The sequence below is a fragment of the Canis lupus genome, chromosome 7 (genome assembly GCF_048164855.1).
Source record: "Canis lupus baileyi chromosome 7, mCanLup2.hap1, whole genome shotgun sequence".
Taxonomy (NCBI): Eukaryota; Metazoa; Chordata; class Mammalia; order Carnivora; family Canidae; genus Canis; species Canis lupus.
In genome coordinates, this window is record NC_132844.1 from 24,126,748 (window position 1) to 24,141,601 (window position 14,854).

At 44.3% G+C, this 14,854-nt stretch overlaps 1 protein-coding gene across 3 annotated transcripts in view; it reads left to right on the forward strand.

Moving 5' to 3' along the window:
• The window catches only part of GABRR1 (gamma-aminobutyric acid type A receptor subunit rho1), a 58,321-nt gene that overhangs the window by 33,371 nt on the left and 10,096 nt on the right, over positions 1–14,854 (forward strand). For all 3 annotated transcript variants that reach the window (XM_072832082.1, XM_072832084.1, XM_072832083.1), the window contains 3 exons: positions 5,675–5,781; positions 7,231–7,298; positions 8,323–8,546. In XM_072832082.1, coding sequence (XP_072688183.1) covers positions 5,675–5,781; positions 7,231–7,298; positions 8,323–8,546 — 399 coding nt within the window. The remainder of the gene's footprint in view (positions 1–5,674; positions 5,782–7,230; positions 7,299–8,322; positions 8,547–14,854) is intronic.

A 14,854-nucleotide genomic window follows, 5' to 3' on the forward strand; every position in this document is an offset into this window, starting at 1 on the left:
TCACCTCATTTAAGCCTTGGCCTCCTTGGCACATTTCTCACGGGACCATTTGACTCTTTGGAATATACCTTTGGATTTGTGCTTCTTTTTCCTTTCAATTTACATATTTACAGACCCTCTGTGTCTTAGTTTCCTCATGTATAAAATGGGGATAATGATAAAACCTACTTCATAGGATTGTTATGAGGACTAAGCCAAGTTAATACATGTAATACGAGTTAACTTAGTACCTGGCAGATAATAAGGACTCAAGCAGTGCTAGTTATTCCTATCATTTGATGTGTGTCATACTTCATTTCAAGATTAACAATCCGGGCTGCCTGGGTGGCTCAGTAGGTAGAGCACACGAACCTTGATCTGGGGGTTGTGAGCTTGAGCCCCACATTGGGTGTAGAGCCTACTAAAAAAAATTAATAATCATACTCCTGGCTGGTAAAAAGATGCCAATGCCATGCAAAATATTTCGTGATATATTGTATTGAGTTTAAATGCAAGTTATACTGTCTCCTCTTTCTCTCTCTCAGAGGATAAGGGTATATGCAGATGGCAAAGATTATTCCTGAGTGGTTTTTATTTTCTCCTTTATGTTTATTTTTTTAAAAGATTTTATTTATTTATTCATGAGAGACAGAGAGAGAAAGAGGCAGAGACATAGGCAGAGGGAGAAGCAGGCTCCATGTGGGGAGCCTGATATGGGACCCGATCCCGGGACTCCAGGATCATGCCCTGAGCCGAAGGCAGATGCTCAACCTCTGAGCCACCCAGGCATCCCTCTCCTTTACGTTTAAATTTATTTCACAAACTTTTTTTTTTTAAGATTTTATTTATTTATTCATGAAAGACACACAGAGAGAGGCAGAGACACAGGCAGAGGGAGAAGCAGGCTCCGTGCTGGGAGCCCAATGTGGGACTCAATCCCAGGTCTCCAGGATCAGGCCCTGGGCTGCAGGTGGCGCCAAACTGCTGCGCCACCGGGGCTGCCCATATTTTACAAACTTTTAACATGGGTACATAAGCAATAAAAATTTTTAATAAATCTTTTTAAAATTAACTAATTTATCTTAGATATTTTTTAAAAAAGATTTTGAGAGAGAGACTAAGCGTGCACCAGCAGGGGGCAGGGAGCAGAGGGAGAGAGAGAAGCAGACTCCCAGCTGAACGGGAAGCCCAATACAAGACTTGATCCTGGGACTTGGAGGTCATGACCTAAGCAGACGCTCAACTGACTGAACCAACCAGGCACCCCAGCAATAAAAAAGTTCCTTAAAAATATTAACAGCATTAATGAAAAAGACTTCAAGGATCCGGGATCCCTGGGTGGCGCAGTGGTTTGGCGCCTGCCTTTGGCCCAGGGCGCGATCCTGGAGACCTGGGATCGAATCCCACATCGGGCTGCCGGTGCATGGAGCCTGCTTCTCCCTCTGCCTGTGTCTCTGCCCCCCCCCCTCTCTCTCTATGTGACTATCATAAATAAATAAAAATTAAAAAAAAAAAAAAGACTTCAAGGATCCTATTTATCAGTCTTTTCTAGGCTAGAATCTAAGCTTTGTGATGGGAGAGACAGTGGCATCTCAGAGCCCATCTCTGTTTTCAGGCTGGCCCAAAGCCAAAGAAAGAACTGAGTCAAGCTCAATTTCCATCTCAAGCCCTTCTCTTCTTTCAATTCCCTCTGCTTCCCTTTTCAGACACCCCTCTAGGGGGCTGATTCTTTTTTTTTTTTTTTTTTTAAGATTTTTATTTATCTATTTGAGAACGAGAGAGAGAGAGAGAGAGAGAGGATGAAAGAGAGAGAAATAACGAGCAGGAGTGAGGGGCAGAGGGAGAAGCAGACCCTTGACTGGGCAGGGAGCCCGACACGGGGTTTGATCCCCGGACTCCAGGATCATGACCTGAGCCAAAGGCAGACACCTCACCGATTGAGCCACCCAGGCTCTCCTAGGGGCTGATTCCTTCCTTCATTCCACTAACATGTCAAGAAGCCACAGGGGCCCAGCACTGTACAAGGTGCTAAAGATAAAGAAGACTGCCTCAGTGGCCTGTGACCTCATCCCGCCCTCGCTGACCAGCAGTTGTGATGGCTTGTAGCCCCAAAGACAGCCCTCCCTGCAATCTTAGCTCTTGCCTACTGCTGGGACCCACTCCGGGGACCCACATCTGTCAAGTTCCTGCCTCTGCTCCCCTTTGCTGCAGATAAGTGATAGAATCCTTATGCATCAGTCCTGATGTTTGTGCATCAGGCGAGTCCCGGCGAAAACAGCATTGCACTCAAAAGGGCTTAACCAATAATTGAATAAAGGGACCACTCACAGAGCTGTGGGCAAGGTTCAAGGCACCAACCAGGCATGCCAATGTCCTTGAGGACAAGCAACAGCAGGAAGCTATGGCTACCCACAGTCCTGGAGAGCACATGGTATTATTGGAGCTTATTGAAGATACTGTGATTATCTGTGATCACAGAGCAACACAGACATTGCTAGTCCTTGGCACTGAGGCAGGAAGAGAATGAGGAATAAATGCCCTGCTCTGTTATATCCTGCCAGTGCCCATTTGGCTGAAACCACACGCCAGGGGGGCAAGGATGCCCAAGTGATACAGTCCACCTGGCCAAGTGTTACTCTCTGTAGTAACAGTTTCATGGTAGGTTCAAGTTAAGGATGGTGTCAATCTCAGGTCAGGGTAAACTACTGGGGCAGATATTTTAAGTCAGACCTCCTCAGACTAGTCTTTCCGAGTAATTCATTCTCCAAATCCTTGCTCCTGTGGGTACTGGGAAAATGCTCATCAAAAGGCTAAATTAATACATTGACGCTTCATAGTTATTTTTTTTCTTTCACATTTTATTCTGACTCTATTGGAAGTAGATCTGAAGGATGAGGAGTGCTTTGTTGATTTGAGACCTGTCTCTAGCACACAGGTTTGTTTTTAATTCCCATCATAGACAGAGACAACAACCAGAAGTACACAGAGATGCCAACAAGTAAGACAGGCATGGCCATAAATGCATGCACACCATTCTAAAGATGTCTCTTCCCCATGCCTCAACTGTGGTGATTTTCAGCAACAACCCCCTCCGTTGGCCATGGAGCAGAAGGCAGAAAGTGGGGGACCAGAGGATGGGAGAACTGGAAGGGAAAAGATGGTGGGCGCCCAGCTCCAGCTGGGTGAGAGAGGATGAGGGAAGTGATGGGGTCCAGTTTTCCTCCTCTCCAAGTCCCCAGCTTCTTCCTCTTTTACATTCATAAGCAGTGTAGGCTGGTTCTGTTTCACTAGTTTAAATTCTTTCCCTGGACTGCTTCCCTTGCTACGAGCACAGTAATTTCCTTACTTGGGATGGAAACTTCCTTGTCAGCTCAGTAATGACAGTGGCTCTTTCCATTTGTATACCCTTTAGAGTCTGAAGAGTACTCCCACACGTTATCTCATCTACGCTTTGCACCCCTTGTCAGGTCACAGGGCTTTACCTTTTATTGGTTGAGGAAATCTCAGGAAACAAATTGCCTAAAGGCACAGAGCAGTCAGCATCAGACATTTTTGTCTCTCAGCCACATTTCCTTCCAAAATGATGAAAGGTTTCTTCAAGAGAGAAGATGGCAAAGAACTTAAAGGTGGAGTAAGGTTGTTATAAAGGAGGCAAGTGTGTATATCGAGGATAAAATGAACCAGGGTGGTGGCTCTCTCAAGGCGCTGTCTCCACACGGGTGGCATCAGTGACATCTGGGAACTTCTTAGAGATGCAAATTCTTGAGCCTCAGCCCAGACCTACTGAATCAGAAACATCAGAGGAAAGGGGAGGCTCAGGAACCTAAGTTTGAATAAGCCTAGGACATACTGATGCAGGCCAAAGTTTGGGAACCACTGAATCCAGGGGAAAGGAGGTGTGTGTGGTGGGACCATAAGGAGAACACATGCCTGGTGTTAGCATAAGAAGGAGTGTGGGGGGGGGAGCACTTGGGTGGCTCAGTGGTTGAGCATCTGCCTTTGGCTCAGGTCATGATCCTGGGGTCCTAGGATTGAGTCCTGCATCAGGCTCTCCATGGGGAGCCTACTTCTCCCTCTGCTTCTCCCTCTATGTCTTTACCTCTCTCTGTGTGTCTCTCATGAATAAATAAATAAATAAAATCTTTAGGAAAAAAAAAGAAGGAGCTGGGAAGGGAGTCAATTATTTCCGTGGATTCTAAAGATGGTGCTGATGGGTGAATGAAGGCCATTCAAGGCCACTGCAGCATTTTTTGTAATAGCAGAAGACTAGAAAAAACCCAGCTGTCCACCAATAGAGGATGGTTACACAAATTGTGGTGCATCCATGTACTGGAACACTATGCAGCGTAAAGCAGAATAAGAGACTTGGGATATTTAGATATGGAAAAAAATAATCCAAAGTATATTTAAATAAAAAAGAAAAAGTAGGAGAGTTTATATAATATGTTAACTTTGGGTTTTAAAAAGGGAAGAACTAAGAACATATACTTGTACTAACTTGTACCTACAAGAAACTCTGGGCAGAAACAAGAAATCATTCAGAGAGGTACCTGTGGATGGGGGAATAGGGTAGATGGAAGCAGAGATAGGATGTCAACTGTTCACTGCATTTCCCTTCCTAAAATTGTCCAATCCTGTAAATATATTATCTGTTTAGAAAAAGTAAAAATAAATAAAAAGAGCAGTGGGTGCAATTCAGCAGCAGAAGAACAAGAAGCTGCCTCCTGTGGAACAGGGATGGTGGGTATTTCCAAGGAAAAGTGTATCCTCTTTGTACAGAATGAGCCAACAGAGGTCAAGGGTACCAAGCTCTGTCCACACCCACTGTCTCCTCCCTCCAGCTCAAACCCTTCCAGAATGGGCGAAGTGCTTTGGGGGGTGTTTAGACTCTTAATAAGATTTTAAAAATACCAGTCACCAAGCCCCATTCCCAGAGCACCCAAATCCAAATCTCTGAGGTGGGGCCTGGGCATTTGTTTTGTTTGTGTTTGTTTGAGAGAGAGAGAGAGAGAGCGAGCAAACCAGCAAGGATAGGAGGGGCAGAAGGAGAGGGAGAGAGAATCTCAAGCAAGCTCTGCACTGAACTCAGAGTCTGTCTCTGGGCTCAATTTCACAACCCTGAGATCATGACCTGAGCTGAAATCAAGAGTTGGACGTATAACTGACTGAGCCACCAAGGGAGCCCTAGGCACTGGTATTTTTAAAGCTCCTCAATTATGATTCTGAACCACTGTCTTGGACCTTCTGGGTCAAGTCATTTATCCAGAAAGCTGGAGAGAGAGAGGAAGAGAAGATATCCAGTAGCTAAAAAGAAGAAATAAGGGCAGCCTGGGTGGCTTAGCGGTTTAAGCGCCTGCCTTCTGCCCAGAGTGTGATCCTGGAGTCCTAGGATTGAGTCCCACATCAGGCTCCCTGCATGGAGCCTGCTCCTCCCTCTGCCTGTGTCTCTCCTCTCTCTCTCTCTCTGTGTCTCTCATGAATAAATAAATAAAATCATTAAAAAATAAAAAAAAAGAAAGAAACATGTAGGGTCCACTTAACCGTGGATTCTTAAAATATAAATAAATAAATAAATAACATAAAAAGAAGAAATAACACATCTTTTGAACCTGTCAAGATCAAATCTGAATGCAATTTTTTAAAAAATCTGTCTTGATGGGAATATGTGATGAACCTGTTTCTCCCCCCTTGGCAGCCCAATTCTGAAGCGAAGCCCTGATATCACCAAATCGCCATTGACCAAGTCAGAGCAGCTGCTGAGGATAGACGACCATGATTTCAGCATGAGGCCCGGCTTTGGAGGTATGAGACATGCCCTTGTGGTGGCCTTCTTCTGTCTTCAGGTCTGTCCACTTGTCCATGGATAGAAATCAAACCAAGGGGCCACCTCACTTTGCTCTCCCCCAATGGAGGTCTGCCTCCGTTGGGCTTGGGGATCAAGACGGAGCCCACAGCATCACCCCTGCTCAGCCCCGCCAAGGGCTCTGCTGAGCACATTCCCAGGTTAGGCTAGGCTAACTGAGCTGTCCTTAGGCCACTGCTCCTGACAAGGAAGGCTGGGGATCAGTGAGGCCAGCAAGTGGCTGTGGGAAGGGCCAGGGGAAGACCGGGTGGCTGCAGCCCAAAGCTGCCTCCTGCAAATGCTCTGAAATAACAACCTTGGACTAAATTCATGCTCATCTGGGAGCTGGCAGACGGAACTGTGGGTGTGTATCCGAGGGCAGAGTGTGGTCTGCTGGGTTTAATTAAATGAAAATAGCTTGAGAAAAAAATGATGTAGTGCAGAGGGCTGTCACAGCCTCTGAGGCTTAGCCTGTAGCTGGCGGATTTCAGCCGTCTCAGTGTCAAATAGGGTTTTCATCCATACAGGTTTCTTCCTGGAAGAAAATGTTTATTTTAGAAATAGTTCTCATGTTTTTATTTCTGCCGGCCACCTTCACCCAAAGAATAAACAGATTCTAGAAGGGAGTCTCTATTCCATCCATAACCTGCTGCTCTTGGTGCAAATCTACCTCAATCCATGATAATCCAAGTTGTGTTCCATGGCTGCCCCAAACACCTGGAGGCAGGGAGGGAAAGGGGCAGTAATCTACTCCCTTTATAATCTTTTCCTTCTCTTGATGAATATTAAGTTTTCATTGCCTAGAAATGCAAAAAAAAAAAAAAAAATCTAACGTTTCAAGGCCACCCTGCTGCATCCCTTGGAAGCTATTCCATCATGTGGCAAAGATGCAGATCTGTGGGTTTGGTCGATGACCTGCATGTGACTTTGGTTCTGGGTGTCTATTTACCAAGCAGTGCCTTTCTCATAGCCAGACAGAGACAATGGCTTCCATGATAAAATCAGGAGACAAATATAAAAAATAAAGTGGGGGACTTCGTGCTAGGGAGTAACTCCTTAGATAAGGCCCAGCTTTGAGCTAGGTCTTCATTGTACCTTTAGATGAGCATGTGTAACCAAAGAAGAAAGCTTTATTGGAATCTCATCATTTCAGAATCACCTGAATGATTCAGGTGAAAACAAAACACTTATTTTTTTTAAACTTTTGTTGGAGTATTCCAGGGAGCCACCCATGATTCAACCCTTTGATTCCTGGTTTCATTTCAGCTTGACATGTGGGGACACCAAACCTTCAAATCTGGCAGGAAGCTGAGGAACGGGTTCCAGGGGGAATGCTCCTCATGCCTGTCTTTTCCACAGTAAAAATTCAAGTAAAAAGAATCCATATTATTTCCATGCCCTGTTTGCAGGTCCGGCCATTCCTGTTGGTGTGGATGTGCAGGTGGAGAGCTTGGACAGCATCTCGGAGGTCGACATGGTAAGTGCTTCCATTTCAGGGACTGCGGGCAGGTGGATTCACACACACGGGGGCCTGTGCTGGGCTGGGAAGTGCACACACCCGAACTCGCTGGGTCTCACAACTCCGTGGGCAATGGGAATGCCCACAATCATGTAGGTGGCTCCGGAAGGTTAAGACACTTGCCCGAAGCCATCCAATTGGTGTGAGGCAGAGCCAATGACAAAGTTGATCTCCCTCCACACTAAACTCTTGCTACTGGGATGTGTTCTCTGGGCAAAGGCTGTCAAACATGAACAGTGGGGTCCAAGGAGGCAGCTGTCAAATAGCCAGATGTTCTTCAGCTGTAGATCCTATATTTAGCTGTGGAAATGCAGAAAAACTGCTGAAAAGTGTCCTTTTCCCCCCTTTTTAGTGGGTTTAGATGTGAAAATAGAATGTTCTACAACTCCTTGACTTACAGGACTTTTAAAGCCTTATGTTAGCTTGGGTTCTCCAAAAAGCAGACTTGAGAGAAGCATTCTAGCACAAGAGGTTTATTTGGGAGGTGATTCCCTATGACTCAGCAAGACAGCAGGGGTGGGAGACAGGGATAGGGGAAACAGGGATAGGGAGGAAGCAAAACAGCCTGTGCCCTCAAACCAGTTACTACTGTGAATCTCAGTCCCACTGGGGGAACTCTGAGAGTCAGCAAAGAATACACCTCAGGGTTATCCCAGCTGAGGGGCCAGGGAGCTGGGGTGTTTATCCAGCCCTCCCACCCCCTCCACTCCCCAAACATGGTGAGGGTCACCAGTGTTGGCAGTACCACCTTGTCAGTGTGGAAGCAGATGCCAGGGCATGGGGTGGGGTTCTGCTGGAGGCCTCTGGCTGAGTCCCTCCCCTGAAGCCCTCCAACTGCTGCTGCCAACCCCAGGGACTAGACGCAGGCCCTCGACTCTGCTGTTTCATTCCCAGCCAGGTGATGGCTCCATGGGGTGCACAACGTCCCGCTGACACCCAGTAGGTTCAGTGTGTGGGGTTCCCCTCTCTGCCCCCCCCCCAGGACTTCACGATGACCCTCTACCTGAGGCACTACTGGAAGGATGAGAGGCTGTCCTTCCCAAGCACCAACAACCTCAGCATGACCTTTGACGGCCGGCTGGTCAAGAAGATCTGGGTCCCTGACATGTTTTTCGTGCACTCCAAGCGCTCCTTCATCCACGACACCACCACAGACAACGTCATGCTGCGGGTGCAACCCGACGGCAAAGTGCTCTACAGCCTCCGGTAAGGCCTGGCAGCCTGTGACCTTTTGGCTTTCCAATGGCCAGCTTCTAACTTCTCGGGAGATGTCACCTTTTCAACTGTCAAGGGACGCCAATTTTACACACGAGAAAAAAATTGTAAGGAAGTTTTAGTCTCAGAAACACATTGGCAGAAATTTCTCAAGCTGATACTTATGATTTATGCCTTATCCTGCGTGTTATATTTTCATTTAAAAATTTTTAATGAAAGTTTTATTGGTTTAGACTCTAGTGGGAATCAATGAAATAGAGTTGACAAAATTCTTCTGAAGGACTTGCCTCCTTAGATGTCTCAATTCCTGTTTTTTTTTCAGGTATAGTTTAGAACTTGGGCTAAAAGGAATTCTTTTACTTTACCTGGCCAGCCAGGCTTGTTTGCTATCCTTTCTCACCATGGTATCCTACTTGAGAAACTATGGAAATCCCGGGTCACTTTATGACTTTTTTATTTTTATTTTTAAGAGATACAGAGAGAAAGAGAGAGAGAGAGAGAGGCAGAGGGAGAAGCAGGCTCCACGTAGGGAGCCCAACGTGGGACTCGATCCCAGGACTCTAGGATCATGCCCTGGGCTGAAGGCAGGCGCTAAACCACAGAGCCACCCAGGGATCCCACGCTTTATGACTTTTAAATAGCATTCTGAGCATCACTTTTAAAATATAAAGAATATAATCTTTTTTTCTTATGTGCTCAGATGCCTTAGAAATGTTCAGGTGCTCATTAATCACTGACCTGGAGGAGCTTTCCTTAAACACAGGAGCCACAGCAGGGCTTTCCCTACTTGACCAGCTTTAGAAACTCCAGGTGGGGCAGCCAGGTGGCTCAGCGGTTTAGCGCCGCCTTTGGCCCAGGGCCTGACCCTGGAGACCTGGGATCAAGTCCCATGTGAGGCTCCCTGCATGAAGCCTGCCTCTCTCTCTCTCTCTCTCCCTCCCTCCCTCCCTCCCCGTGTGTCTCTCATGGATACATAAACAAAACCTTTAAAAAGAGAAAGACAGACAGACAGAAAGAAAGAAACTGAAGGTGGCCAAAGCTCCACCAGGGAGGATGTGTGGAGTTGAGCTGCAGGCCTTCCCAGAGAAGGGGCTGTGCCTGCTGTGATTTACTCCTCCTGTGCCACACTGAAGGTGCATTTTAGTTTTACAGACTTCGTTTTGGAAAAGACGAATCCCTACCCCAGTGTCTAAGGAAGGGGATGCCTAGACAGTGGCACAGGGTATCTTTTGAGTCAAAGATGGCAGTGTTGGGACGCCTGGGTGGCTCAGTGGTTGAGCATCTGCCTTAGGCTCAGGGCGTGGTCCTGGAGTCCCGGGATCCAGTCCCACATTGGGCTTCCTGCATGGAGCCTGCTTCTCCCTCTGCCTATATCTCTGCCTCTCTCTCTCTCTCTCTCTTTGTATCTCTCATGAATAAATAAATAAATCTTAAAAAAAAAAAAACAGATGGCAATGTTGAAGCTGAATTTTTTGCCCGTACCCTCCAAGGTATTTATGATGATTCCTCATTAGTCATCTTGGCTTGGCACCTAAGCAATTAGTTACTAGACTCAGAGTGGAGTTATGGGGTTTTCCTCTCCATGAATTGAAATGCCTCCCCCCATGGAAGTACTCAGGAGGGTCAAGGATGTGTAATCCCTCCCCCCAGCCATGTTGGATTGGTTTTCCCTGGAGTCTCACATCCGAGGCAGCTGACAAGTCATCCTTAAGCTCAAAAACCATCAACAAAACAACACAACCCGATGGTACCACCAGGGACACAAAAGACTAGACCGTAATGCATGTGAACACTGGTGTGCTGGTAAATGTTTAACAACTGGTTGCCTGGGGTTAATGTATAGACATATGTATGTGGACGTAAGTTTCTTATAAACATGACTGATAAAAAGAATGTACATGATTTATAAGTGAAACAATATATATAATACTTTCTGTTATAAATCCCATACACTTATAACTTCAGTACTTATAACTTCAGTATAATTTCCCATTTCTTATAAAATTCCATTATTATTTCTTCTGGTTTTATTGAGATATAATTGACCTATAACCTACTATTATTTTTTATGATTCTATTGCCAACAATAATCCAAAAAAATCAGGCTATGAATAAATGTTTGTAAGCATTTTTGTGATTATGTGACTTACAAATGAGTGTAGATCTGATCAATGATTGTTGATATTTTTTGTTTCTTATATATTTTTTTAAGTAATCTTTACACTCAACATGGAGTTCTAACTCACAGCCCCGAGATCAAGAGTCTCATGCTCTACCAACTGAACCAGCCAGACACCCCTATTTTTGTTTTCTTTAATAAGACAAAAATGAAACAACCAAGAACTATGCAGGAACTTCATTCATTCATCAAAGACATAGCAACTTCCTTGCTGAATTGGATAATAGCTTTTAAATATTGGAAGACTATATCCTTAATTTTTTGTACTATTTATGTATAATAGCAAAAGATAAAGCACACTTTTAGGTTTTTTTAAAAATATTTTATTTATTTATTCATGAGAGACACAGAGAGAGAGGCAGAGACATAGGCAGAGGGAGAAGTAGGCTCCTCGCAGGGAGTCCAATGTGGGACTTGATCCTGAGACTTTGGGATCATGCCCTGAGCCAAAGGCAGACACTCAACTGCTGAGCCACCCAGACATCCCATGCTTTTAAGTTTAATCTGCTATCTTAATTCAAAACAATCTACAAAACAATATATCAAGCCCTGATTTGGAGCATTTGCTGATTTCTGTAGTGTAAATATTCCTATCACAGCTGGCTTCAAACTACCAACCTGATGTCACTCAGTGCAGAGTTGGGAAAAAATGCATAGTAGCACAGTGATCGGTAGTGTTTTCCACCAAGTAAACATTATATATGTAACTTCAGGAGTATAGATAATAGAAAAATAATTAAGAAGTGTTGAGTTTTTAATATTTATTTGTTTCAAATATAAGTTAAGTTTATACAGTCTGATTTTTAATAATGGCCATGTTTAGGGACTCCATCAATAACACGTGTGACTCTTGATCTCAGGATTGTGGGTTCGAGTTCCACTCTGGGTATAGAGATTGCTTAAAAATAAAATCTTAAAAAAAAAAATGGCTCTGTTTAACAACCAGCTTACAACTTCCCGAAAGTCTAGCAATTGGCTTTCCTGAGCCAGATGAAGTCTAATTTAGTACACCACTGGATGTGATCAGAGGCACTACATAAAAAATAAGAAAATGGAAAACCCTCCTGTGTGTTCAGAATCAGAGTCCTCAGTGAGCCTCCTTGTGGCTAAAAACAGATGCTTTGATTTTTCATTGCAAATAAAATCATAGGTTTGTTTGATTTAGGTGGGGGGAAAAAAACCCAAGAGGCCTAAATTAACTGCCATTTTGTTGTTGTTGGTTTTTTTTTTAAGATTTTATTTATTTATTCATGAAAGACAGAGAGAGAGAGAGGCAGAAACACAGGCAGAGGGAGAAGCAGGCTCCATGCCAGGAGCCTGATGTGGGACTCGATCCCAGGTCTCCAGGATCACGCCCTGGGCCAAAGGCAGGCCCGAAACCGCTGAGCCACCCAGGGATCCCCTTAACTGCCACTTTGAGCTTTACTTTGGGGAAAACATGGGGTAGCTGCCCATCAACTGTGCCAGTAACAGGTTAACTCCTAGAATACAACCAATATACCATCCTTCCACCTCATCTAGTCATTGATTCATTTGACAGATTTTTATTAAGAAGTTTCTGGGTGCCAGGGTGGCCCCTAGAAAGGTGTGTGCAAATGAAAGCCTGTGAGGTCCTATCTCCAGATCTGGGGATGTAGAGAAGAATAATATCAGTGTGATTACTGGCTAGTGAAAGAGACAGACATGGAACCAGATGATGAGAATGTAGACAGAGGCATGTGTGTGAGCGGGGGAGGGGCAGGGAGTGAGTGGCAGGTAACAGGACAGTGAGGTTGAAATCTCCTGGGCCCTAGGATAAAAGAAAAAGTGAAATCCACAGATGAGATGCTCTGTCATACTAGGCAGATTTTATTAAGCAAATGTTAAAAAACTCATTCCATGGTTCTTGAATTCCCAGTCAACTTCAAAATATGAAAGAGTCGATGATTGTGGGCAGAGGAAAAGATTTATGAGATTATTTTTGGAAGAGAGTTATGGGCATGTTCAAGCCTTCCCTGGGATTTCCTCAAGAGCTTGATACACATGTGCATACCAGTGGGGGACACTATGCAGTCAGAGGGCAAGAGAAGAGCCATCTAAACACCCTGGGGCCTTGTAGGGTCAGTCACTGTGGAGTCAGAGCTGGGGTGGGGAGTTGCTGCTGGATAAGGGAACTCTGAAGCTGGAAGTGTCCAGCAGTGGGAATGAAGAACCCAAGAAAGTTATCAGCTTCAACCGTGTAGAGCATGGTTGCCAGGGAGCTTCAACCAGAGAGCATGAAGTCACCTACCAAGGAACTGTCCTGCTCCCACCTCCCTCTCTCCTGTCACTTCCACCTGTACAGGAGCTGATCAGAGGTGGGCAGGAACTGATCACTCAAATGCCAATTTCATACCTTAGCTGGGAGGAGGAACAGCAGTCTTAATGTGAATGAAGTTTGAAGTGTTGATTAATATCGTGGGTCAAATTCTTCTAACTTTTGAATTGAAATGTGCTTTGTTACTTACAAGTAACTGTCTGGACTATTACATAAGACGTAAGCAAAAAAAAAAAAAAAAAATCACGGGACGAAATTCCATCCAAGACAAGGGGAAAGCCTACCAAAAACCCAATTTTTAAAAAAAAATTTTTTTAGAGAGAGTGCATGTGTTTGAGCAGGGAGTGGGTGGGGGGCAGGGGGGAGGAATTCTGGGGCAGAGGGAGAGGAAGAGAGAGAATCTTAAGCAGGCTCCCTGCCCAGTGCAGAGGCCAATTAGGAATTTGATCTCACCACCCTGAGATCAAGACCCAAGACAAAATCAAGAGTCGGGCGCTTAACTGACTGAGCCACTCATGTGCTCCCCAATGAATCAGTTTAGAAACATAGAGTCTGTATTAAACCACAAACTGTGCTTGTTCAATGTGTGATGTGTGAGTTACAAGCGGAAAAACATCAAGTCGGGGTTCAAAGAATATAATAACAGATATTCTAAAAATATCTGTTCCTGATACAAAAAGAAAAGATATTCAATCCTTTTGTTGATAGCGAAAACTTCCTGCATTCGACATTTCATTAGCTCTAAGTCTCCAAACTTAGCTTCTAGTTTCTTTCTTGCTGGGGATGCCATTAGGTATAGTTAATGCTGGTGTCGCCCCGATAGAAAAGGAAGCCTTCCATTTGGATGTCCAACTCAACTGCCATCCTGACTCCTCCCCACTCAATACACCCTGTTTATCAGGATTTCCACGGGGACATAAGGCTACTCAGCTCTGCCAACAATAGGAAATCCTTTTCAGGGATGCCTGAGTGGCTCAGTCTGCCTTCAGCTTAGGTCATGATCCCAGGGTCCTGGAATGGAGTCCCATATCAGGTTCCTTGCTCAGCAGAGTTCTCTTCTTCCTCTATCCCTCTCCCCTGCTTATGATCATTCTCTCTCTCTCTCTCTATCTCTCAAATAAATAAAACCTTAAAAAAGAAAGAAAGAAGAAAGAAAGAAAGAAAGAAAGAAAGAAAGAAAGAAAGAAAGAAAGAAAGAAAGAAAGAAAGAAAGAAAGAAAATCTCTTTCAGAATACAATTCCATACTCACATGGAAGGGGGAAAATAAGGCCAGTATTTGGATAATTCAGTTTCAAGAGGGCTCTCTTCCTTGAAATTTCCATTTAAATTAAAAGTGATTTTTGTCTTTTTGGCTATGAATTATTCAGATAACTTCTACAACATATATATATATATATATATAGCAAAGATTTGGTCAAAGAAAAAATAGTTTGTTCAGTATCAGCCAATAACTGTTAATCATGTCCTGCCAAGAGATTCCCCACAGGATGGGAGATTTTCATGTACAACTAATGATCTGTGTTGTGTTTGTTTACTGTTTGATGCAGAAGCCCATTTTCCTGTGTAAACTCTGAAACAAAACCATCAGATGCCAGCAAGTGCTTGCATGTTGGTACAAAAAAATCTTTCAGTGTTTTTTCATTACTATGATCTCCATGGAATTAGCCACTAAAAATAACTATGCCCACTGGGAGCTATTGTTATCGATATAAAAATAATAACATTATAAAAAAAGTGCCAAATTCGACCACTGGCGTAAGTGTTTCATTAATATTATTTCTGACATGTTGTATTCAAATATTGAATATCAATAAAATCAATAA